The sequence below is a fragment of the Salvelinus sp. IW2-2015 genome, linkage group LG25 (genome assembly GCF_002910315.2).
Source record: "Salvelinus sp. IW2-2015 linkage group LG25, ASM291031v2, whole genome shotgun sequence".
In the NCBI taxonomy this organism is placed as follows: Eukaryota; Metazoa; Chordata; class Actinopteri; order Salmoniformes; family Salmonidae; genus Salvelinus; species Salvelinus sp. IW2-2015.
In genome coordinates, this window is record NC_036865.1 from 9,032,121 (window position 1) to 9,059,563 (window position 27,443).

The following is a 27,443-nucleotide window of genomic DNA, read 5'->3' on the forward strand; positions in this document are numbered from 1 at the left end:
AAAGGAACTGAATAATATTAAGAAATGCTATGGATGGAAGGAAAATAGTGTGGAAATCTACCAAAAAGCAATTAGGCAACAACACATTTAATCCTTTCTGGACAATTTCCTGGACAAAAGGTTTTACTGTAATAGTGATGGTGTAAACTTGGCAGTAGAAAACCTAAACAGAATAGAGAAAACAGAGAAACCTATCCAACGAAAAACAGACCCAGAAAACCTGAGCCTACGACTTCACTATGGTCAATCAATAAACAATATAGAAATACAAAGAACAAAGACAAACAGAGAGAGTGAGAAAGAGATAGCTCCCTCTATCAGTGGTGGAGGGTCAGTGGCCTTCCCCAGAGCCCCATTACACAGTGCCTGTGTCCTCCTGGGGCAGTGTGTGTGCCTGTGACAACAGAGCTCTGATTCCATCTCCCCCTCGCTGCAGCCTGGGAGCAGCCACAATCCATCACTGACAGGCCCCTCACACAGTCTTACCACAACTAGTACCCGTGCGCACACACACACAACACAGTCCGACCACAACTCACAATCTTACCACAACTCATACAGTCTCTTGCCAGAACTCAATAGTGCAACTGACTTACATTCACACACGTTTACCTGCACATGGAAGTGAGTAGCCGACATCTGGGTGGTGGATGAATTGTCGCTCGTTGAGGCGGGTCACACAGTACATGTGGAAGCAGTCTAGACAAATGACATGGCGGTCTGGACATTGGGACACCAACACTGGACTCCTACAGAGTGGACAGACACAGAGACATTTCATACCAATGAAGAATCATTGACTTGAAACAGATGTAGAAATATATATAAATAAATTCACACACAGTTGAAGTCGGAAGTTTACATACACCTTAGCCAAATACATTTAAACTCAGTTTCACAATTCCTGACATTTAATCATAGTAAAAATGCCCTGTCTTGGGTTAGTTAGGATCACCACTTTATTTTAAGAATGTGAAATGTGAGAATAATAGTAGGGAGAATGATTTATTTCAGCTTTTATTTCTTTCATCACATTCCCAGTGGGTCAGAAGTTTACATACACTCAATTAGTATTTGCTAGCATTGCCTTTAAAATGTTTTAACTTGGGTCAAACATTTTGGGTAGCCTTCCACAAGCTTCCCACAATAGGTTGGGTGCATTTTGGCCCATTCATCCTGACAGAGCTGGTGTAACTGAGTCAGGTTTGTAGGCCTCCTTGCTCGCACACGCTTTTTCAGTTCTGCCCACACATTTTCTATGGGATTGAGGTCAGGGCTTTGTGATGACCACTCCAATACCTTGACTTTGTTGTCCTTCAGCCATTTTGCCACAACTTTGGAAGTATGCTTGGGGTCATTGTCCATTTGGAAGACCCATTTGTGACCAAGCTTTAACTTCCTGACTGATGTCTTGAGATGTTGCTTCAATACTTTCACATCATTTTCCTTCCTCATATTATCATCTATTTTGTAAAGTGCACCAGTCCCTCCTGCAGCAAAGCACCCCCACAACATGATGCTGCCACCCCCGTGCTTCACGGTTGGGATGATGTTCTTTGGCTTGCAAGCCTCCCCCTTTTTCCTCCAAACATTACGATGGTCATTATGGCCAAACAGTTCTATTATTTATTTATTTTTTCATCAGACCAGAGGACATTTCTCCAAAAAGTATGATCTTTGTTCCCATGTGCAGTTGCAAACCTTAGTCTGGATTTTTTATGGCGGTTTTGGTGCAGTGGCTTCTTCCTTGTAGAGCGGCCTTTCAGATTATGTCGATATAGAACTTGTTTTACTGTGGATATAGATACCTTTGTACCTGTTTCCTCCAGCATCTTCACCAGGTCCTTTGCTGTTGTTCTGGGATTGATTTGCACTTTTCGCACCAAAGTATGTTCATCTCTAGGAGAAAGAACAAGTCTCCTTCCTGAGCGGTATGACGGCTACGTGGTACCATGGTGTTTATACTTGCGTACTACTGTTTGTACAGATGAACGTGGTACCTTCAGGCGTTTGGAAATTGCTCCCAAGGATGAACCTGACTTGTGGAGGTCTACAATTTTTTTCTGCCGTCTTGGCTGTTTTCTTTTGATTTCCCGTGATGTCAAGCAAAGAGTCACTGAGTTTGAAGGTAGGCCTTGAAATACATCCACAGGTACACTTCCAATTGACTCAAATTAAGTAATTTAGCCTATCAGAAGCTTCTAGAGCCATGACATAATTTTCTGGAATTTTCCAAGCTGTTTAAAGGCACAGTCAACTTAGTGCATGTAAACTTCTGACCCACTGGAATTGTGATACAGTGAATTATAAGTGAAATAATCTGTCTGTAAACAATTGTTGGAAAAATTACTTGTGTCAAGCACAAAGTAGATGTCCTAACCGACTTGCTAAAACTATAATTTGTTAACAAGAAATTTGTGGAGTGGTTGAAAAACGAGTTTTAATGACTGCAACCTAAGTGTATGTAAACTTCCGACTTCAACTGTATGTATATATTAAACTTATTTTCCCTTTTGTACATCATTACAACACTGTATATAGCCATAATAACATTTGACATGCCTCTATCCCTTTGAAACTTTTGTGAGTGTAATGTTAACTGTTCATTTTTGATTGTTTACTTCACTTTTGTTCATGATCTATTTCACTTGTTTTGGCAATGTAAACATGCGTTTCCCGCACTGGTGCGTGTTTTGTTCTATCACAGGCCACAGGGGGGATTCATTTAGTGCGGGAGGCAGGYGAAAAGCAGCAGTGCGAGACCGCGGGTCTCAGAGGAGCTCTGATATATCATGGCTGCTACAAAGACAGAGGGGCCAGGGATACTGAGCGAGAGCGAGTGAAACCGGTCATCACTGACACACTAACATCCACGCAGGTGAGTGTGGTCTCTCTCTCTCTCTCTATATCCCTCTTCTGTTCCTCACCTGTTCTCCTTGTCCCTCTATCACACGTCTCTCATTCTTGCCCTCTTCTTACAGACGACGTCTCTCCCCAACATCTCATCTCCACTTGACTTCATGTTTTGCTTCACACCATTCAATTGCAAATTACATAAATAACCCAATTAACTGACCTGGTAGAGTAACGCCTAAATAAATTAAACTAAGCCAGTCCAACCTCAGCCAGAGAAATCCTTCAGACCTTCGCCTCTCCTAGGTCGAACTTGCTTGCATACAGCACCTACTGTACATATTATTGCACTCAAGAAGCCTAGCAACCACCCACTCACTCAGCCAAAGCACATCTTGTTACTTCTGAAAGTATGCGAAACGGAGCAGGGAGGGTAGTTCTCAGACGCATACTTCGTTCATACACATTTCAAAGCACGCATCAACGCAAGCTTCAACTGAAATATTCCCAGGATTGTTGACGTAATATGATGCAACCACGTAACAAACAATGTCATATTTCCTGAAAGAAAATGGTGGCTGGTTTTGAGCTGAAGCGATAGAAAATGAACTCTGACTTCGAGAATGAAAAGTTGCCTGATTACAATACTTTATCTTAATACGTTAATAAATACATACGGTGTTCATTTTGGCATGTTTAACTGCCTAGAATATCCATAGATCGCAGGCTAACTGACAAAGAATTGGTAACTCCCTATCTACCTACCTACCTACGAAGAATTCGTAGCCAACATTGGCCAGCTACCTTTCATAACATTAGTTGTAGGTAATTTTTTACATGTTAAACTAGCTGGCTATCTAGATTAACACGATTCACATATAGCTGGCTGATAATTATGAAGTTGCGTTTGCTTTAATGTAGTTATCTTGTGTCATCTGTATTAGTCAAAGGTAATGCAGTAGCAGGAGAGTGCGCAGTGCTTCTCAAATGTACAATTGCATGCATTCTCCACACTCTCGTCCTCCCAAGAACGTTTGCAAGAGAACGTCCTCGGGGAACGAACTCAGAGCATGAGAGTGAGGAGCATGGTAGTATGCATATTGAGAAACGCCCCCGGTATTAGTCTCACAGTAGTAACTCTGTGACTGTGGTTTCCTCATCCGTTTGCCCTTTTAAACAAACCAAGGAGCTGATTGTGCTAAGTGGCGGCAGCAAAGCGAGAGAAACGCCGGGAAAAACAAAGCTTCACTCAGAAGGGTAATTGTACGGCCCCACTTCAATCACGCTCGTAGCGGCGAGTCCTTGATTTGAGACGAGGGCGTCTGTGATTGGACTCCATTGTATCGGTTGCGGGRAGCAGGTGATGGACTGGCCCTCCCTTCTTTTGTCCTCTGTGGGTGAGGCAGTGACAGTATGGCCGCCGTCATCACAGGGATGGGGAGGCTGACCTTCATCTGTTATATGCCACACTGACAGAATCACAGCTTTGTTTGTCTGGAGCCACTGATTGTAGGAGGGAGGGACTGCAGGAGGGAGAGACAGGGCCATTGGGGTGCGTATGTCTACCTGCCTGCAAGCGTGTGTGTGTGTAAGCCTAAGTCGGTCTATTGCTTTCATGTTAAACATGCTGTTTATATTAGGCCGATAGAGAGGCTGCACAGACAATATTGTACACGTACATGATATCTGTGCAGGCAATGCATGGGACATCCCGCACATTGGGCATGACGAGGTCCAGGGCCACAGACGTGTCATCATCAGAGGTGGGGTGGGCAGCACACTTCAGGTAAAACTCCTATGGAAAGCAGATAAGAGACCGAGGTACATGTTGTTTGGTGGAGGTGTGGTCGTGTTATGAGATTGTAATTCCGTTGTGGTGGCAGTGAGGGGGTTTTGAGGCGGTTGTGGACAGTTCACTGGTCTTACCGCTACTCTGCCAAGGCAACCCTCTGATTGACAGACGCCATGGATACGCTCTGGGAGGAGGACATCGTCCCAACATGACGGGCCCTGGGGGGGAGAGAGACTTTTTCCTTTAAAAATGGGACTTCCCCATTACACTAAAAACACCATTTACCCCGCCCCACCCACCACACACAAAAACATATTGCGTGCCACCACAACCTCCACACACAAACCCATTACACAGTATACAACACAGTACAATACAATACAGCACCACATTACAACTATACAACCCCTCCTCTCTGGCCTTAGCCCCATACCTCCTGAAACATCTCCACACTGTTAATCATTTTATAAAACTCAAATCCAGCCTATGACCAACTTGGCCTGGCCAAACAAAAACAAAAAGTTATACAAAACACATTTGGCCCTTTCACTGCTTGAATACCTGAGCCACATCACAAACATCTCCACAGAGAAGACCACCCACAACCTCACACACAGACAGTCCAACAGATATAGTAGTTGCATTATCCTGGCACAGGGAGAAAAAAAAAACTGTTATTGCACAAAACGGACACCCCGCCCCGACTCCGGGGTCAACCCGAGCCAACCAGCTATTGGTGGCCAGGGCTCCATGTATTACCCTCCAGTGGAGGTCCCCTGACCAGACTTCTCTTTCACTGTTAGCCTAGGCAACTGTTAGCGAAAAGCTACCGGGATAGCACCCTGGAAATAACTGCGCTCTGTCTGCTCTTCTGATTACTCTTTTGATCAGAGCATTTTAATTTTTTTTCAAATCCGAATAAAAATATATATTTTGAATGCCTATGCCCACCTGCTGTGCCAACTCTTGGGGGGTTTTCCACCCTCAACCCCCTGGCAGCCYTAGGTCAGCTATCCTGCTGCCATTAAACGTCCCTGCAGGGTGGCTGAACGAACAGACCTTAAAGGGATCTGTGGATTGTGGAAAATGGGCTCCTCCCACGGTCCAGGCGCCACGCCCCCCTCGTGTGGGCCTTAGCAGCTGCCAGGCCCTCAGTACTGCAGTGTAAAAGTCAGAGACCCCTGTTGTGTTCAGCCTCTCCGGCCTCATGAGGAAGAGCTGCCGGTCCAACCCTCCTCAACAGAGCAAACCCTGGTTCAGACATTGATTGCTTGGTGCATCCTTATTGTTTTGGGATGATTCCCCCCCACCCATCCTCCTCTGTTCTGCCTGCACGCCACTCATTAGCATAAGCATTTAAACATTCTGACAGCGGCCTTAATAAGCCTCTGAAAAGGTTAAGAAAATCATTACTCCCTGTTGGGTGGGAGGAAGCAGGGGGAGAGAGAGAGGACCCTGTGTGCCTTAGTGGTGGGGCATGAGATTACACACACACACACACACACACACACACACACACACACACCTGCTCAGAGAGAGCCAGGAAAGGTCACACAGACCCCTGATGTGTCTACACACCACACACACACACAAACACCCTTGAATATAAATGATTAATTAATCATTTAGAAACCCACCCGTCTCTCTTCCTCTCCCTCTTTTTTCGGTGGGGAAGCGGATTCAACGTCTCCGTCTCGCAAAGTTTTCATTCGATTATTGTCTAACTTACAGGGTTTATCTCTGCGCCAGCTGTGCTGATCTCACAGCATTGACCAAGCTATGCGATCGGTGGGCAGAAGAGGGACCCCACTCGATTGGCTAAACTGATTGTCCAGTTGAGGACACCTGTGCTCACCTCAGTTGAACTATTACAGTCCCTGTGTCAATAGAGCACACTGAACAAGCACAAAAACAACACACACACACACACACACACACACACACACACACACACACACACACACACACACACACACACACACACACACACACACACCCTTTTTCTAAAAGCATCGGGCACACACACAGAGCAGCATGCTAATTAACACCTACTCTGATACCAGGCTCAGGAACAGGGACATACTGTGAGCCTCATTTCCTGTCTCCCACACTCTCACCTAGGTGACCGAGAGCCCCCCCGGCTATACACACACACACACCTATGTGACTGACAGGTCGGTCTCAGGAGCAATCAGTTTCACCTAGATGTATGGGGTCAGGGAGGGTTGGGTGCAATGGAGTCTGTGAGGCTGTGGTTGTGAGAGATAGCAGTGTGAGTGGCAGTTTCAGCTGGGCTGCGGTCAGGTATGGAGAGGACAGTGGTCAGAGGGGAAAGAGTGTTACTCTGGATACTCTGGGTCGTCTGGGTATGAGAAGGGAAAGGCGATTTGAAGGGACTGACTGGGGTRCTATCCAAGCTTGAGGTACTGTAGGTAATCACCAGCCCTGGCAGGAAACTGGCACGAAGAGTGGACACTGTTGCCATGGTAACAGTGGACAAACAGGTGTCACTCAGTCGTAGTCTAAAGAATGGCAGGATCCTTATTTGTGGGAGGCCTGCCCATTCACACACACAGAGAGAGAGAGAGAAGTCCCATATGGACCTGAGGTAAATATGGCCGCAGGCTGAACAGACAGGCAGAGGAAGAGTCTACTGTCACTGTGGAGATGTGACAGATTTCCTCCGTTTGAGAAAAAAACAATAACAATAACAGTGTTATGCAATAACAAAGGAGGGGATAGATGGAGGGTAATGTGGGATTATTGTTCGCTGTGGATCTACCGGTCTAAGCTCGAAGCCATTGTGCGTAGACAAATACACATTTTACTCAGTTGAGCAACAGAAAGGATTCACGGCATGGAACAAAATGTGACTTTGTTGTACTCTGAGAAACAGCGTATCTTAAAAACGCATTGCTTCTGTCAGTGAGAGTTGCTCCGTGGCAGTGTCTCTTGGCTACAGTATTGCAGCCTTCCATTCTTGCTTGACATACCCGGCTCAAGGTGAGGGTTCCCTGCTTGCAGGCCCGGCAGCGCACGCGTAGCTTCCCCGGCTGGATGGCCCGGCACACACTCTTGCAGTACACATAGAAGCTGCTGTGAGGTCTGGGCTCTGTATGGGAACACAACCACACATTCTGTCAGCGAAGAAACAGTAGCAGATTGTAGCAAGGCTGAAATGAAGCCAGTGGACTCAGCAAATGGTGACTTAGGACATTGATGGTAGAACATATGAGTTGTAAGTGTACTATGCCCTATATTGTGCAGTACAAAAACGTCCATTGTATTTCACGGTCCTCCTTAGTTTGAATAGATGGACACTAAGACTTTCGCATTATGCGAGGACGATGACACAAGGACAAGGGACATCTCCCGTCTGTAGTCTGTCTGGCTGCAGCCCAGAACACAGACACACTGATCCAATTAGCGGAGAGAAGCAACCAGACGTCTTCGTGGCAGATGATTTAGTAAAGAGAGGAAGACGTGTCCTGCATGCCTCATTTAAAGTCGCCACACCATACAGGCATCCAGTCATACACACACACACAGCGAGAGGGACCAAGAAGAAACAGCATTCTCATTAGAGCTAAAAGCATGGGGGCGCTGGAGTGGGCCGCGCTACCTTGACACGATTCCCAATAAAATGGGGCGGAGTGGCTTTAAGCCTTCGCATGTCTAATTTATGTTTCCTGGGAGAGAGGTCTCCATTATGCTCATGACTTTACAGGAGGATGGGGGGAGAGCCTGCTGATCAGAGGGGGCAGATAAAGGAGACTTTATGGTGGGCTGGGTTGAGAGACAGAAGGAGGCGAGTGTTGGAGGGTAGGCAGAAGGAGGCGAGGGTTGGAGGGTAGGCAGAAGGAGGCGAGGGTTGGAGGGTAGGCAGAAGGAGGCGAGTGTTGGAGGGTAGGCAGGAGGAGGCGAGTGTTGGAGGGTAGGCAGGAGGAGGCGAGTGTTGGAGGGTAGGCAGAAGGAGGCGGGTGTTGGAGGCTAGGCAGAAGGAGGCGAATGTTGGAGGGTACGCAGAAGACAGCTTTAAAAAGGTTTGCCTTTGAGCCGGGATACAGAGGCCAAAGCCTGTATATATTTCCATTTCCCACAGATGTCTGGAGACCGACTGCTGAATCCCAATCAACCGTTTAGAAGGCTGCATTCAGGGAGCGGTTGTACTGTTCAAATAGGGCACGAATGTCAAGGCCACAGAGCCACTTCTGAGCTCCCTGCGTGTTCATGCACACCCAAATAGAACTTATTACTGTGTCATTTTCTAAGCTTTTAGAGTTTATGGAACACCAAACATCCAAGACACACATACACGAGTGTACAAAACATTAGGAACACCTGCTCCTTCCATGACAGTGACCAGGTGAATCCAGGTGAAAGCTATGTCCCTTATTGATGTCACTTGTTAATTACACTTCAAATCAGTGTGGATGAAGGGGAGGAGACGGGTTAAAGAAGGATTTTTAAGCATTAAAACACTTGAGACGTGGATTGTGTATGTGCGCCATTCAGAGGGTGAATGGGCAACACATGTATAGTCACATGCGAACACACACCTGTGTGCTCAGGCTCTTCCCTGGCTCTCTGCTCGTCATCAGTTTCCAGTATGACGGCCAGGCCAGTGGAGGTAGAGGGCAGGCGGGAGGCGGTGAGGTCCAGGCGGGTGAGGCTGTCCACCCCTCGACCCAGACGGTGCTGCAGGGCCAGGTCAGAGCACCGGCCCGACCCTGGGGGAGGCAGCACCACGTGCACGGTACTCTGCTCTGGGAGGTCACAGCCCTGTAAGAGAAAGACAGTTATTTAAAGCTCGGTTTAGCACATGTAGATCGTCTGTGTACAGTTGTCACATTGTAGTATACAAACCTGTTGTCAGATTGACTGTAAAGCAGCCATAAAATGAATCACATACCACTGCCGTAAATTAGATCAAAACACATAAAAAATGCCTAAAGATATGGATCATACAACTACGGATAAAAAATATATATATATTACCTAATCTGTTTAGGTACATCTCCGTCTTATAATTTCCAATTCAGCTGCTGTACCATTTCAGGGCAACACGTTTTCAATCTACCCCAAAATTCACAATTAAAAAGTGTTTTGTTCAACATGTCACTGAAATGATATGCAAATCCATCAGTCATTTTAGATCTAAACCTCTCCATTGATGCAGAAGTAGGCTAAACAAACAGGGTCTGGCGTTAATCACTGACGATAGCTTACTCTCCTGGAAAGCTTTCAAGTTTCATTTTTGAAGTTTGTCTCCCTGAAGTTTCTTTGTAGCTCTCAGTTTGGGAGAAAATACAAAATATAAAATGTAAAAAAAACTCTTCCCTGTCAAAAACCATAGTCGGGTAAACAACAACAGGAAATGTTTGTTTCAAAAACACCAGCATTTCACTGGAGGAGAACTAGTGAGCTAACAACTAAGCATAATCAAATCTCACATGCAACTCAGGTGATTGGGTGTGAAAGAAAATATGAAAAGAGAAACAGTTCTGAAAGGTGTGCTTGTGTCACCAGCTGTCAAAGCTTTATCTTAAAGTGTTACTTTTGTTATAATGGTAGCAGGCATTCCAAATCAGCCCCGGCCTAGTGCTTACACCTACAGCAGTACACTAGATCTGCAAAGATTGGAAAGGATCCAAGTAGATATTTTATTTCTGCAGGAAATTAATACGTTGGCATTTGTTTAATGGAGTTCATTTTCAGAGAACTGAGTAAAATTTGTGATGCAAATAAGCTGTGCAAACAGGTCCTAGTTAAAGCAAAGAGCTTATTAGAGAGAGAGAGACAGAGAGACAGAGAGACAGAGATACAGAGAGAGAGAGAGACATGCGATAGCGAGAGAGAGGTCCTCATTTGTGAACTAATCCATAGATGGGAGATATTATGGCGCGCCAAATGACTGGCAAAATATTTTTTTTAAATGTGTTTGATTTGGTTAATTTTCTCGGGCTCAACAGTGTGGATTTGTTTTTTTTAATGATATGACGTTAATGAAGAACCGGTGGCTGAGGCTGGAAGTTCTACTATGCGAGACAGCTAGCACAGCTCAGACTGTATGATGGATCTGGAGCTAGCAGCTTTAGCTATACAGCCAGACTGAGGAAAAATAACTAGGTCGTTCCACCAATTCAGTGCCTTCAACTAATTGAAACATTCTGTCACAAAGAGCACATGTTAACTTAATAAAAAAAACATGTTTTCCCTCATCTCAAAAATACTACAGTAAGTGCCAAATAAAGTAACATGGTTGACTGTAACAGGATTGACGATTTCATCTTAAATCAGCCGTGAATCCCCTTGTGACAGGGGGAATGGAAGCTTGTTGTGTGCAACAGGGAGGGGCGGTTAAATGCAAGCTTCACCTTAAAATTATTCACTAATCACATTAAATAAATATTTATCTTCAGAAATTACTTTGTCAAAGCAACAAACTAACAAGGGCTTTACAATGGTGGTGAAAACTCGGAGACATTTTGGGGTTAAAATCTTCCTAGAAGTCATGAGAGGATGCATGGAGGGACATGTCAAAATGCAGAATTTTGGCACTTGAGCAAGTCTTTATTAGTATAATAAATATAATCTATTGAATTCGCCATGAGGTCTTTATTAAAAAGGGCATTTCATTAAATATAACAGGCTTTTAAAATTCAATATTGGTGCACAATTTCTACTTAAAATATCAAAGGGACGCAAAAGGCAACCATTTTCTGGAATAACAACTATAATTAGTTAAATAGAGACCAATATTTAAGATTGATATTCCCATTGGTCTCTATTCAAATCTGAATTCAACTGTATGGAAGAGTTTATCACTTAGCTACTGCAAAGCACTTTGTGACTACTGCTGGGGTGCAAATTCCTTTATGAATSAAATTTGATTGATTTTGTTGATAGCCCCTCACAACTCTGCCACATTGGCTTTACGTTACTGCCGTTAGTCATGCCGTTTGTGACCGTTTGATGCATTACTTTACTGCTGTCTAGAACTCCTGATTCGAACCAGAGAGGTGAGTAAAGATAACGACAGCGTGGCTACTTTCATGTTCCTTCAAAGTCAAATGTCTGGTTTTATCAACATTTGGCAACAGTAGTTGACAGACCTGATATCAAACAACTTCCGGTTACACACACACACCTGCGTGCGGACACACACACACACACACAAGCGCCTCCGGCCTAAATCTACCTTGGCTTGTCTGATGAGATAAAAAAAAATGTAAAAGGCAGGTACAAACGTGGAGCTAAATAAGACACAATCGACTGACATTGAAAACGAAATATCCTTTCCAATAACCGCAACACACAACAAATTGAGCATCGGCAACATAAGTACATCTGTGCTCCGCACAGGTGTTTAGAGAAGGTCTCCTATTGGCTGATTCCTCTCCCAGACACTAACTGGAGGCATCAGAGGCCCAGGGATGAATTAGTGTATTCATGTTGCATGCTTGTGACCTTTCCACACTCATCCTCTGCTCTTCGGAGGGCCAGACCAACACGTCTGTAACCACTATTTTAATGGACAATCTGAAAAGGACCTGTGATTTCGACAACACATCATCAATAATTGCATTATAGATCAAGTCATTTTGGGAAAAACTTTGGCTGTAATATGCTTTTTCTGCACAGCAACATCGGCCCATTGGGAATTAATAAAGTTCATTGAAGTGAGGTGAATTGAACTAAACTGACTGTTTCCCCCGGATAGAGGTAGGAGTCACTTGAGCAATGTCGCACAATATCAAACAAGTAACACTAAACCATTCAAGGCCGCAAAGTGAAAGATACAGGAGTCTTTAGTGGCTCAGTCCCTAGCATGCAGACAAATGTTTGTGAAAGGCTGAGCAAAGCACCTGAAATCCTGTGAAGACTGAATAATGTGGGCTGGGACTCTCAACTCCCTGTGCAGCTCATTCTCTACAGTGAAAAGGCTCAGCGCCACTCCGCAAAAAGAAACAATATCTGCGCCGATTGTTTCACTGCAATTAGCAGGATAGAACTCCTTGTCTTATATGGTTGAACAAAGTGGCAACTCAAGGACAAGGAGATTGGATGACGGAATCAACTTGTCTTGTATGAGGTGGGGACTCACTCCTTAGAGTACCTGTACATCAGACATCAGACATGCAACAGTGCCTCTTCAACCTCKGGAGGCTGAAGAAATTTGGCTTGTCACCAAAAACACTCACAAACTTTTACAGATGCACATTCGAGAGCATCCTGTCGGGCTGCATCACCGCCTGGTACGGCAACTGCTCCGCCCACAACCGTAATGCTCTCCAGAGGGTAGTGAGGTCTGCACAACGCATCACCGGGGGCAAACCACCTGCCCTCCAGGACACCTACACCACCCGATGTCACAGGAAGGCCAAAAAGATCGTCAAGGACAACAACAACCCGAGCAACTGCCTGTTCACCCCGCTATCATCCAGAAGGCGAGGTCAGTACAGGTGCATCAAAGCTGGGACCAAGAAACTGAAAAACAGCTTCTATCTCAAGGCCATCAGACTGTTAAACAGCAGTCACTAACATTGAGTGGCTGCTGCCAACATACTAACTCAAATCTCTAGCCACTTTAATAATGAAAAATGTATGTAATAAATATATCACTAGCCACTTTAAACATTATATAAAGTGGCATTGTTTACATACCCTACATTACTCATCTCATATGTATATACTGTACTCTATACCATCTACTGCATCTTGCCTATGCCGTTCGGCCATCGCTCATCCATATATTTATATGTACATATTCTTATTCATTCCTTTACACTTGTGTGTATAAGGTAGTTGATGTGAAATTGTTAGATATTACTGCACGGTCGGAACTACAAGCACAAGCATTTCGCTACACTCGCATTAACATCTGCTCACCATGTGTATGTGACCAATAAAATTTGATTTGAGACCACACCTAGCAGGCCTAATGATTAAGATAAATCTGACATGTTGTAATTTAGGCCGTGTCATTTATGAGTGAAAGGAAGGGATGGAGCAGGAGGGATAACAAAGAAAAAGAGAGGGGGAGTGGAGGGGGAGGAAGGGCGATGTGGAAGGGAGAATAAAAGAGGAACTTGTAGGCTACTGGAAGGGAGAGCGAGAGAGAGAGAGAGAGAGAGAGAGAGGAGTAGAAGGAAGTGTGAGAGAGATAGCTCTCCCTTGGGGACGAGAAAGCTAATAGAGCCCATTACAGTGAACGCTCGTCTCGTCACTACAAATGTCAGCAGCTCACTCCCCAGGCGGTGGCAGATAAACACCAGCGACTAGCGACTGTCTGAGCCTAGAGGCACCGTGACTCTCTGACTCTGTTGGACTAATGACAACGTGACACGCATAGCAACAGCGCTTTACCTGGCTGAGTGACCCAGCGTCAGAGTCTGCGAACTAACCAGGGCCTGGTTTCCCGATAGCGATGGAACTTAGGTTTATGAGTGTTTTAACGATGCATCTTTCCCGCAAACGGTTGAAAATTGAACATGCATTTCCCTAAACACCACGGAGAGAGATCGCAAAGTGCATTGATGGATAATGGCGCCGGAGGGGATGGCTGCCGTGTTACGAGCTTGTAACTTATTTTTTGTACATAATGTTGATGCTACCGTCTCTTATGACCGAAAAGAGCTTCTGGACATCAGAACTGCGATTACTCACCCCGAACTGGATGAAGATTTTTTATTTAATGAGTCCAACGCGAAGGATATAGTGCTTTCTCGAGACCAGGCCCAAATCCCCGTCATTCGCATGAAGAAAAGACGGAGAAAAAGGGGACGGAGGTCGGGGTGCCTTGTGAGACATCGTAGGCAAATGGATAAACCACCACTACCATCCGTACTATTGGCCAATGTCCAATCATTGGAAAATTGCCTGGAAGATCTACGATTAAGACTATCCTATCAACGGGACATTAAAAAATAATATGCTTGCTTCGAGGCAAGCAACACTGAAGCATGCATGAGAGCACCAGCTGTTCCGGATGACTGTATGATCACGCTCTCCGTAGCCGATATGAGCAAGGTCAAACAGGTCAATATTCACAAAGCCGCGGGGCCAGACGGATAACCAGGACGTGTACTCAAAGCATGTGTGGACCAACTGGCAAGTGTCTTTACTGACATTTTCAACCTCTCCCTGACCAAGTCTGTAATACCTACATGTTTCAAACAGACCACCATAGTCCCTGTGACAAAGGAAGCGAAGGTAACCTGCCTACATCATTACCGCCCCATAGCACTCACGTTGGTAGCCATGACGTGCTTTGAAAGGCTGGTCATGGCTCACATCAACACAATCATCCCGGAAACCCTAGGCCCACTCCAATTCACATACCGCCCCAACAAATCCACAGATGACGCAATCTCAATCGCACTCCACACTACCATTTCCCACTTGGACAAAAGGAACACCTATGTGAGAATGCCGTTCATTGACTACAGCTCGGCGTTCAACACCATAGTGCCCACAAAACTCATCACTAAGCTAAGGACCCTGGGACTAAACTCCTCCCTCTGCAACTGGATCCTGAACTTCCTGATGGGCCGCCACCTGGTGGTAAGAGTAGGCAACAACACATCTGCCACGCTGATCCTCACCATCTGTCGCCCCCCTCATGGGTGTATGCTTAGTCTCCTCCTGTACTCCCTGTTCACCCACGACTGCGTGGCCAAGCACGACTCCAACACCATCATTAAGTTTGCTGATGACACAACAGTGGTAGGCCTGATCACCGACAATGATGAGACAAACTATAGGGAGGTCAGAGACCTGGCAGTGTGGTGCCAGGACAACACTTCTCCCTCAATGTGAGCAAGACAAAGGAGCTGATCGTGGACTACAAGAAAAGAAGGGCCGAACAGGCCCCCATTAATATTGACAGGGCTGCAGTGGAGCAGGTCGAGACTTTAAGTTCCTTGGTGTCCACATCACCAACGAACTATCATGGTCCAAACACACCAAGACAGTTGTGAAGAGGGCATGACAACACCTTTTCCCCCTCAGGAGACTGAAAAGATCTGGCATGGGTCCCCAGATCCTCAAAAAGTTCTACAGCTGCACCATCGAGAGCATCCTGACCGGTTGCATCATCGCCTGGTATGGCAACTGCTCGGCGTCTGTCCGTAAGGCACTACAGAGGGTAGTGTGTACAGCCCAGTACATCACTGGGGCAAAGCTTCCTGAGACCCAGGACCTACATACTAGGTGGTGTCAGAGGAAGGCCCKAAAAAATTGTAAAAGACTCCAGTCACCCAAGTCATAGACTGTTTTCTCTGCTACCGCACGGCAAGAGGTACCGGAGCGCCAAGTGTAGGACCAAAAGGCTCCTTAACAGCTTCTTCCCCCAAGCCATAAGACTGCTGAACAATTAATAAAATGGCCACCCGGACTATTTACATTGACCCACGCCCTTTGTTTTTACCTTGCTGCTACTCGCTGTTTATTATCTATGCATAGTCATCTTACCCCTACCTACACATACAAATTACCTCGACTAACCGGTGCCCCTGCACATTGACTCGCTACCGGTACCCCCCGTATATAGCCTCATTATTGTTATTTTATTGTGCTACTTTTATTTTATTTAGTAAATATTTACACAATACTGACGACTGCTCAGCGCCTAGAGTGATATTACCACTTAGGCCTACTGCTGCAAATATTAAGGTGGCTTATTTGAACGCTTACCCTATAAAAATGTATTAAATCATTGATTTGGCACATCACTGAGCACATGTTAGGCTACACATCATTAAATATATTGAGACAAATTACAGACAGTAGCCTACAAGTAGCAAAATAGAACTCGATTGAACATGAAATGTATTTAAATATGATTGATATAGGACTAGAGCCTACTGTTTATATTTCAATGGAGTCTTCTCAGTTTTCATTTGAAGCATATTTTTATGTTGCTTGTTTGTATCAATTGCAAAGACATTGGCCACTTTGTATTTGTAGTCAACTTTGTTCTGAAGTTATCGGCTGTCACAGAGAGATAGATAGAATCACATGGTTTATGCTTAGCAGAGATCTTCTGTGAATAAAGTGACGAAGGAGGGCAACAACAAAAAAAGCATGCGCGTGCGTCCGCCATCTTGCGCATGTTGACTTTGTCCATCCACACCAGACACGATCAGGACAGCAGGTTGAAATATCAAGACGAACTCTGAACCAACAATATTAATTTGTGGACAGGTTGAAACACATGAAACATTCATGGACATTTAGCTAGCTAGCTTGATGTTGCTAGTTAATTTGTCCTGGGATATAAACATTGGTTTGTTATTTTATCTGAAATGCACAAAGTCCTTTTTTTCCCTGGATCTTTGTACAATTTTACTCTGACAATTAATTCACAGATAAAAGGGTGGCAGTTGGCAACCAACTTTGAGGTGTATTACCACCACTGAATGGAGTGTGGACCTCAGCTCAGCTTCCAATCACCCATGTGGGTATATGCTCCTAAAAACCAATGAGGAGATGGGAGAGGCGGGACCAGTCAAAAGTTTGGACACACCTACTCCTTCAAGGATTTGTCTCATGCCAAGAGTGTGCAAAGCTGTCATCAAGGCAAAGGGTGGCTACTTTGAAGATTCTCAAATATAAAATATATTTTGATATGTTTAACACTTTTTTGGATACTACATGATTCCATAAGTGTTATTTCATAGCTTTGATGTCTTCACTATTATTCTACAATGTAGAAAATAGTACAAATAAAGAAAAACCCTTGAATGATTAGGTGTGTCCAAACTTGACTGGTACTGTATGTGTACATTTATTTTGTAACGCAAGCGGTGTGGTCAGCATTCTGTATAGGCCTACTTATCATCATTATCATTTAAAAGCACATCTTAATAAGCACCAGTAAAATAATCTAGCATCATTACTCAAGAAGAAAATGAGTAAATCAGCGAGCACATTAGGGATTTGTTGATCACAGCATCAAACTGAGAACATTTTGCTACTTCAACCGAGCTTGAGTGCCATCCTACCGATCCTCGACTTCGGTGATGTCATCTATAAAATAGCCTTCAACACTCTACTCAACAAACTGGATGCAGTCTATCACAGTGCCATCCGTTTTGTTACCAAAGTCCCATACACTACCCACCATTGCGACCTGTACGCTCTCGTTGGTTGGCCCTCGCTTCATACTCGTCGCCAAACCCACTGGCTACAGGTTATCTACAAGTCTATGCTAGGTAAAGCCCCGCCTTATCTCAGCTCACTGGGCACCATAGCAGCACCCACTCGTAGCACGCGCTCCAGCAGGTATATCTCACTGGTCACCCCCAAAGCCATTTCCTTATTTGGTCTTCTTTCCTTCCAGTTCTTTGCTGCTAATGACTGAAACGAACTGCAAAAATCTCTGAAGCTGTAGACTCATATCTCCCTCACTAGCTTTAAGCACCAGATTTCAGGGCTGCTCACAGATCACTGCACATAGATGGGCTGTTTACAGATGGGCTATCTACCTACCTCATCCCCATACTGTATTTATTTATTTATTTATCTTGCTCCTTTGCACCCCAGTATCTCTACTTGCACATTCATCTTCTGCACATCTACCATTCCAGTGTTTAATTGCTATATTGTAATTACTTCGCCACCATGGCCTATTTATTGCCTTAACTCCCTTATCTTACCTCATTTGCACTCACTGTATATAGACTTTTTGTTTTCTTTTGTTCTACTGTATTATTGACTGTATGTTTTGTTTATTCCATGTGTAACTCTGTGTTGTTGTATGTGTCGAATTGCTACGCTTTATCTTGACCAGGTCGCAGTTGCAAATGAGAACTTGTTCTCAACTAGCCTACCTGGTTAAATAAACCTCTAACGAGTCACAAACCCGGATCCGGGATCCCCCCCATCAAAAAAGCTGACTAGCATAGCCTAGCCTAAAGCCACAGGGATATCATATAATAAAATGTTCATGAAATCACAAGTCCAAGACACCAAATGAAAGATACACATCTTGTGAATCCAGCCATCATTTATGATTTTTAAAATGTTTTACAGGGAAGACACAATATGTATTTCTATTAGCTAACCACCATAGCAAAATACACAACTTTTTTTTCCCACAAWTTTTTTCCTGCATAGGTAGCTATCACAAATTCGACCAAATAAAGATATAAATAGTCACTAACCAAGAAACAACTTCATCAGATGACAGTCTGATAACAGATTTATTGTATAGCATATGTTTTGTTAGAAAAATTTGCATATTTCAGGTATAAATCACAGTTCTACATTGCAGCTGCAATCTGAAATAGCGCCGAAGCAGCCAGAATAATTACAGAGACCAACGTCAAATACCTAAATACTCATCATAAAACATTTCTGAAAAATATATGGTGTACAGCAAATGAAAGACAAACATCTTGTGAATCCAGCTAATATTTCCGATTTCTTAAGAGTTTTACAGTGAAAACACAATATAGCATTATATTAGCTTACCACAATAGCCAGAAACACAAGCCATTTACCAGCAGCAAAGGTTAGCGATCGTAACAAACCAGCAAAAGATATATAATTTTTGACTAACCTTCATAAACTTCATCAGATGACAGTCCTGTAACATCATATTACACAATGCATATAGGGTTTGTTCGAAAATGTGCATATGTAGCGGCACAAATCGTGGTTATACAATGTGAATAGTAGCCAAACTTCAAGCAATCTGTCCGGCGCCATCTTGGAGAGGCACCTAATCTAATCAATAACTAATCATAAACTTGACTAAAAAATACAGGTTGGACAGCAAATGAAAGATACATTAGTTCTTAATGCAACAGCTGTGTTAGATTTTTAAAATGAACGTTACTACGACATACAGCGTGCGTTACAGCGAGACCGTGCCGAAATTAATGGCGGAATTATTGTTTAACATTTTCAACATAAATACGAATTAACAGCATAAAGACTTCTTACTATTTGTTGAGCTTCCATCAGAATCTTGGGCAAGTTGTRCTTTGTCCATAATAATCGTTGCTCGGCTGTAGAATGTCGTCTTCAACCGTGTAATTAGCAGCAAACATTAGCTATGTGGCCCAGACATGCCCAACTCTTCAAAAGGCAGGACAAAGAAAATTCAGAAAATCGCAATATACTCATATAAAATGATATAACTCGGTTTAAAATAACTACGTTATGATGCTTCTAACACCTATATCGAATAAAATCAGAGCCGGATATATCTAATGCCGATAACGTGAGCTTTTCAGAATGCCATCCCGAGGTCTGCTTTGCGCCATGACGAACGTTGAAAAGGGTGCCCCCCTCGTTCCAAGCCCATTTATACGGCCTCAGATCTACCTAGCAACACCATTCCAATTCTCAACGCTTGCTGACATCTAGGGGAAATCGTATGCAGTGCTTGTCGACCAATAGAATAATTGCAAATTATTTAACTGACCCAGGAACAGAGTTCCCGATTTCAGATTTCTCACTTCCTYACAGGAAGATTGCTCCAACTCGAGTTCTGTTTTACTCACAGATATAATTCAAACGGTTTTAGAAACTAGAGAGTGTTTTCTATCCAATAGTAATAATAATATGCATATTGTACGAGCAAGAATTGAGTACGAGGCAGTTTAATTTGGGAACGAATTTTTACAAAGTCGAAATGGCGCCCCCCTATATAAAGGTGAAATAAATAAAAAATAAAAAATAAATGTTTAAAAATTATCCATTCCTTGCCCTCAGTTATTTGCTATGAATGGTATTCTCGCTTCACAAATATATTTCAAAATTGAACCAATAAAAATGACTGAGAAAGTAAGCATACACCTAGAGCCAAAACTGGAAACACACACAGAAAGGTAATCTTCGTGTCTGCTGAATGACGTACAGTAAACACACACACTAGTCGCCTTCATGTCAACTGAAACACATGAATCATTGGTCCAGACACAACCAATGAGAGAGTGATGTGTGCGTCTCCACGTCATTCTCAATAACTTTGTGCCCTCATGCTTCACTCAATGCTTTGAGGGCCTATATTCTCCCCAAACCCTTGGGGACAGACAAAGCCATTCTGTACACAGGCTGACAAACACACAGTGTCTCAGTTATACTCTAGGGGGCAGAGTCGAGTCACAACGCTACGCTCCCACTGCGCTAGCACCACCATCAAAAGCTAAGACCCACACTTACTCCAGCCTCAGGAGCAATCTGTCAGGGGGAAATGGAGCTCAGGTATAAAATGTGCAGAGACAGCAGAACTGACTGGAGAGACACAGTCGGGAGTCAGAGTGGGGAGTGTGTGTGCCTGGCTCCCCAGCCGCTCCCTGTGAGCCTGACTGTTTTGATGCATAATTAAGATAGTCAAACTTAATGAAGCACTGTGGACTAAAGTTCACGGGATCCCCAGGCTCTGTTTACACTGTTAAGAGTCAGGATGGGGAGAGAATGCCAGGCCTCTAGCCTTCACCGGAAACACTGTGTGGAGAGTGCTGAGAGTGCAGGTGTGAGTGTGTGCACCTATGTGTAAGCGTGTGGTGGGGAAATTAGGGCATGAATAAACAAAAGACTGTCTGCTATACAGACAACCACACACACACACACAGCACAGTCAAAAATACAGGGTCGAGTGAAATGGGAGAATGATGACCTTACCTGGAGGGTGCAGTCGCTGAGCAGCTCTCTGCCAGCAAAGATGACTCTCAGCTGCTCCGGCTGTACCCCCTGCAGCCTCCCCACCTTCTCCTTCAGCACTGCGATGCTGGCCCCCTCCTCCAGCTCCACTGGGAAGCCATGGCTGGAGTTAAACCTCACATACACTGGAGAGACAGAGAGAGGAGAGACCGGTGAGATAACTCAGAGACAATAGTGAACAATAAACAGAGAATGAAGCTTGAGAATGAGAGAAAGAGAGAGAGAGAGAGGAGAAAAAGAGAGACGCTTGCGTGTCAAAAGAGGCAAAAAGAGAACGAGACAAGAGGCCTGAGGTGTCAGAGAGGGGAGAAGAGAATAAAAAGGCGATAGGCTAGACATAGGGGACCTTAACACAGAAGTAACAGAGGAGAGGAGGTGGACAGACAGTGGAAGTGGAGAAGAAAGAGAGGGAAAAGTGGGTACAGAGGAGAGAGAACAAGAGAGGACATGAGGAGAAATAACGGGAATCAGGGAGAACAGATGATAGACAGGAGAAAACAAAGAAACAGGATTTTAAAATTCAGTCGGCTAAGCCAATATGAAAATCCCCGAACCCTTCATTAAGATGAGTGAGATTTGGAGCAAAGGTATTCTTTCCTGCTATCATTTCTACTTATTATTTTAATTGAAATGAGTCAACCTTTTCAGAGCCCCTAGAGGCAAGGAGATACATTCAGGACTGTAAAATGGCTGATCGGGGAAATGTCTGCAATCAAATTGGAAATGATGAGCCAATGGAGATGTGTAGACTACTTAGGCATGTTTAAACACACACTGGTTTTGATATGTATTTAATATGGATACCCACTCTTCCTGGAGCACCATAAAAATGAAGGCAGTAATATACATAATAATATCATTTTTAAACATTAAAAAGACCATTTTACAACAGTGTGCCCTCCTGACACTACAACACACAATCCAGGTTTAAGTGTGTATGTTGTGTGTGTTTGTATGTGTGTGGTTGAAGGAATACATAATGATGCGAGGTGAATAGGCAAGTGAGCACACACACACACACACACAAAAGCATATAGACTAAGCATACACACATAGGCAATTCCACGATAACGAAATTACGCTGAGTGTCCGATTTGTCACTTTAAAAATGTACAGTACCAGTCAAAAGTTTTGGACACACCTACTCATTCAAGGGTTTTTCTTTATTTTGACTATTTTCTACATTGTAGAATAATAGTGAAGACATCAAAACTATGAAATAACACATATGGAATCACGTAGTAACCAAAAAAGTGTTAAATCAAAATATATATATGAAATTCTTCAAAGTAGCCACCCTTTGCCTTGACAGCTTTGCACACTCATGGCATTCTCTCAACCAGCTTCATGAGGAATGCTTTTCCAACAGTCTTGAAGGAGTTCCCACATATGCTCAGCACTTGTTGGCTGCTTGTCTTTCACTCTGCAGTCCAACTCATCCCAAACCTTCTGAATTGAGATCAGATGACTGGAGGCGAGGTCATCTGATGCAGCACTCAATCACTCTCCTTGGTCAAATAACCATTATACAGCTTGGCGGTGTGTTTTGGATCATTGTCCTGTTGAAAAACAAATGATAGTCCCACTAAGCGCAAACCAGATGGGATGGTGTATCACTGCAGAATGCTGTGGTAGCCATGCTGGTTAATTGTGCCTTGAATTCTAAATAAACCACTGACAGTGTCACCAGCAAAGCACCCCCACACCACCTCCTCCATGCTTCACGGTGGGAACCACACATGCGGAGATCATCCGTTCAGCTACTATATATCCCACAAAGACACGGTGGTTGGAAACAAATCTCAAATTTGGACTCATCAGACCAAAGCACAGATTTCCACCGGTCTAATGTCCATTGCTCGTGTAACTTGGCCCAAGCAAGTCTGTTCTTCTTAATGGTGTCCTTTAGTAGTGGTTTCTTTGCAGCAATTCAACCATGAAGGCCTGATTCACGCAGTCTCCTCTGAACAGTTGATGTTGAGATGTGTCTGTTACTTGCTTGAACACTTATTTGGGCTGCAATTTTTGAGGCTCGTAACTCTAATGAACTTATCCTCTGCAGCAGAAGTAACTCTGGGTCTTCCTGTCTTGTGGCGGTCCTCATGAGAGCCAGTTTCATCATAGTGCTTGATGGTTTTGCGACTGCACTTGAAGAAATGTTCAAAGTTCTTGAAATTTTCCGGATTGACTGACCTTCATGTCTTAAAGTAATGATGGACTGTCGTTTCTCTTTTCATATTTGAGCTGTTCTTTCCATAATATGCACTTAAGTCTATCTTCTGTATACAACCCCTACATTGTCACAACACAACTGATTGGCTGAAACGCATTAAGAAGGAAAGAAATCCCACAAATTAACTTTTAACAAGGCGCACCTGTTAATTGAAATGCATTCCAGGTGATTTCATGAAGCTGGTTGAGAGAATGCCAAGCGTGTGCAAAGCTGTCATCAAGGCAAAGGGTGGCTACTCTGAAGAATCTAAAATATATTTTGATTTAACACTTATTTTGGTTACTACATAATTCCATGTGCTATTTCATAGTTTTGATGTCTTCACTATTATTCTACAATGTAGAAAATAAAGAAAAACCCTTGTCCAAACTTGTTTATTCTACAATGGTACTGTATGCCAAACAAAAACAGAAGATTTGACAAAAACACATTTACAGGAACAACTGTGCAGATGCAAAGTTTGATAACATGATTATGGTAAAAAATGTCCCTCAGTTGTATTCTGTTACCAAARGTTGTATCTGCACAGTTCTTCCTGTAAATGTGTTTATGTAAAGTGTTCTGTGAAAATTGTTAAAAGAAGTCCGTGTGCATAGAGTTGTTCAACTTTGAAATCAATGGGTCTTGTTTGGCATACATTTTAAAGTGAAAAACCTGAGTCTCAGCATAATTCCGTTACAACGGAATTGCCCATACATTGAGTACACCCACTAACACATACACGTAAGCTAAGCATACACAGAAACATCTTGTACACACACTAACACATACACAGTGTGGAGTAGTCATGGGAACGCAGCATTAATCATAGTTATTACAGGAAATTAGATCGTTTTAGATTTAATGACTGAGGAGGAATAAAAAGTTATTCTTCCATTTGGCGCTTAAGGAGTTGACTCAGTTAGGTGATTGCTTGTTGCCAATGTGCGACATTCCCTTTAGAAGTGTTTCTGCAACATTATTCTGAGACAAATATACGACAAAACCTTCTCTGAGATTGTAACAAGAAAGTGGACAGACACCATTAGGCTATCGGTTTGAACCCATGCTATATCACATCACATACCTGATTTATCTACACAGAAGAGACTACAGTACCTCAAGTCAGAGCAACATCAACAATGACCACTATGACACAACCGTCTCTCGGTTGACTGATCTCTGGCAGCACTACAGCCAATCCAGTCCGAGCTATGGCCCAAAGTGAATGAGGAGAAGGGCTGATTCTAATTTGTCCCGTCACTGAGATTTCCATAATGTCCCTCACTGTTTTGCATCCAATCCAAGTGGCTAACAAATGAGTAAATTCCTCCTTTGTCATGTTCCATCACAGAAGCCGTCAGTTTGTTGATGGGGCCATAACGTGCACAGGTTACCCGAGTTCTCCGTCTGGGGAGGAAGAGTGACAGAATGCAATCATGTAGCACCAACTCCACCAGTCCGGATTACCAAGCAGAGAGCTCACTGGAAGGCTAACAACTCACAACATAATTCCATAAACCTGGCTGCATGCATAGAGAGGAATACCAATACTTCCATTCCCAAAACAGGCATTTTCACAAAATAAGAAAAGAGAGAAAGAGATGGCGGGACAATCTAGACTGGAGAAAAATCCAACTGTCAAAACCACTCTACGCATAATGAAATGTGTGTTATTTACTGTTAATGTCCCATGACAGTAATTCAAAAAGAGAGAGGCAGAGAGACGCGATGTCACTCAGGCCAAGGGGGCAGGAGCGGGGCAGGGAGGGTATCACGGCCAGCCAATACTTTGTGTCTGGGCGGAGTGGCAGGCGGCCAGATCAATACGGCCCGCACACAGGCAGAAATATGAAGACAGATAGGCTCAACTCTCAACTGCTGCATCGGAGGGAAATGGGTCTGGGGACTCTTTAGTGCAGGAGGGAGGTGAGAGGAGAGATGATGTGAGAGGAGGGGGAGAGATTGACTGGGAGGGGAAAGGTTGAAGAGGGAGGAAGAAGGAGAGTAAAAGCTGCTACATGGAGAAGGCAGGGAGTTGAAAATGTCTCTGTAAAAGGACTCCCTTCATCCTAATGACAGCAGCCCAGGACTTGATCGCTCCAGGGAGTTAAACCCGACAGTGCAGTTTCCCAAAGGGGCCCTGTTAGGCTCTCCAGACAGTAATGCAATGCTATCAGAGGGCCGGGGCCACCTGTCTCCTTTACGAGTGCACTGCCCACGTCACTACTTTCTTCTCCCTATTGATTAGGGATAAAGCACCCAAATGGCCCTGGCAAAACCGCCGTAAAATACTGCCAACCCCATAGGCCCGTATTTCCCCCGCACATAACTATAAAGAAGATGGACTCCTCAATTCCAGAACTCACTTTGAGCAATTAAGAGAACAAATTCCCATCCAACACTGGGGCTAAGAGCTTTTCTCCCTCCACCTTCTTCTCCTCTCCCTTCTTTCTTGAGCCTTATCCTGATAGCTGGTACAGTCAGGTGCAGTGTTTGGTCATGTGTGACGGGTGCTGTGGAGCGATGCTGTACGGTACTGTACGATGAGCCCGGTTCAGGACCAGGCTATCCATCGTGGAGGCTAGCAGCAGCTATGGGGCCAGTGCCAGGTTTCTCGGGCCCGGTGACTGTCCACTGGAGGATTCTCTCTTAGATCAACGGCTGGGTGGATTCTGGAGCACAGCTCCCGTTCATCAGCCGCCCCACCGCAACCCCGACCCCGGTGCATGAAAGCCAGGAAAATAACCCCCCCCCCCCCCCCCCTCCATCTGTCGTCGCTTATTACATTTGAAGGAAGCACCAGTCTGCAGAATGGAGCCTTCAGGAATACCACAATGCCCCCCCCCCCCCCCCACTGCAATATGTGGCCAGACTACATCCCCATACAATACCAAGGGATGGAGATAAATAAGAGTCTCCCTAGAGATAAGACTGCAGCGAAGCTGTATTGGGTGTGTGTATACACAGTGAGCAGAGGTGTAGCTATTTGGGACAGATATGGTGTGATAGTACTGTATGTCTGCTGGGTTCATTGGAACACTGGCTGGCTGCATTACCTCACTAGGCAAGCAGTGTCACGTTCTACCAATAGCACAAAGACGAAGAAGCTAAGATTGCTTTGTGTGTTCTGTGGGTCAACCACAACAGGAACAGAAAATGCTAAGAAATGATAGTGTCAGTACAATAAAAAACGATTTCTAGGTTATTTTCATCAGCAGATATCAGTAATGATAGAAACTGTACTTGGCAAATTCAATGACAATATGATAACAATTGATGTTTAGAACAATTTCCTCGAATAACAAATGTAACAAGTTCTTATGTGAGCCCTCTGTTGCTGTAGTTGCTTCGACTGTGCCGTCTGGCTCTGCCAAGCCGCCTGTCATAGCTCCATCTGACGGGGACAGAGACAGAGGGAAGTCATTAACAATGGTAATTAACCATTAGCCTGCGTCTGCCACCTGCAGCACCTCAAGAGGGGCAGAGCGACACAACACATGTACACATGGCTGGGCCCTGTCAGAGAGGTAGACAGAGTCGCTAAGGTAGAGCAAAGTCACGTTCTCCATATTGATCCTCCAGATATGCTGTTGATGTCGATGGCGATCAAAATATTGTCCAGATAACAAGCCATGTAGAGAACAAGTGCACATTGACCCTTCATCAATCAACGTAATTCTGAAACAGAACTGTGGAAAAAAGCACTTCTCTGGTGTGTGAACACTCCACTGAAACCCCTGAACAACTCAGAGAGGCAGAGTGCGTACTGAAAAGGTAGGCTGTACTGTATTAGATGGATACAAGCCCAGGGGTATCAGCAAAAGGCCAGGTGTTCCTACTCATTCCAGTGATCTTTCAGATCCATATTGCCTGCCTCCCCCTTTCCCCTCTCCTCCTTCCATCTCC

General features: G+C 44.2%; 1 protein-coding gene across 1 annotated transcript in view; it reads right to left on the reverse strand.

The window, feature by feature from the left end:
• Positions 1-27,443, reverse strand: part of prkn (parkin RBR E3 ubiquitin protein ligase) — an 88,698-nt gene that overhangs the window by 57,208 nt on the left and 4,047 nt on the right. Inside the window, exons 2-7 of the mRNA XM_023970373.2 lie at positions 21,284-21,447; positions 9,205-9,427; positions 7,639-7,757; positions 4,780-4,863; positions 4,533-4,648; positions 613-749 (exon numbers count right to left, since the gene is read on the reverse strand). Of these exons, the coding sequence (XP_023826141.1) occupies positions 613-749; positions 4,533-4,648; positions 4,780-4,863; positions 7,639-7,757; positions 9,205-9,427; positions 21,284-21,447 (843 nt within the window). The remainder of the gene's footprint in view (positions 1-612; positions 750-4,532; positions 4,649-4,779; positions 4,864-7,638; positions 7,758-9,204; positions 9,428-21,283; positions 21,448-27,443) is intronic.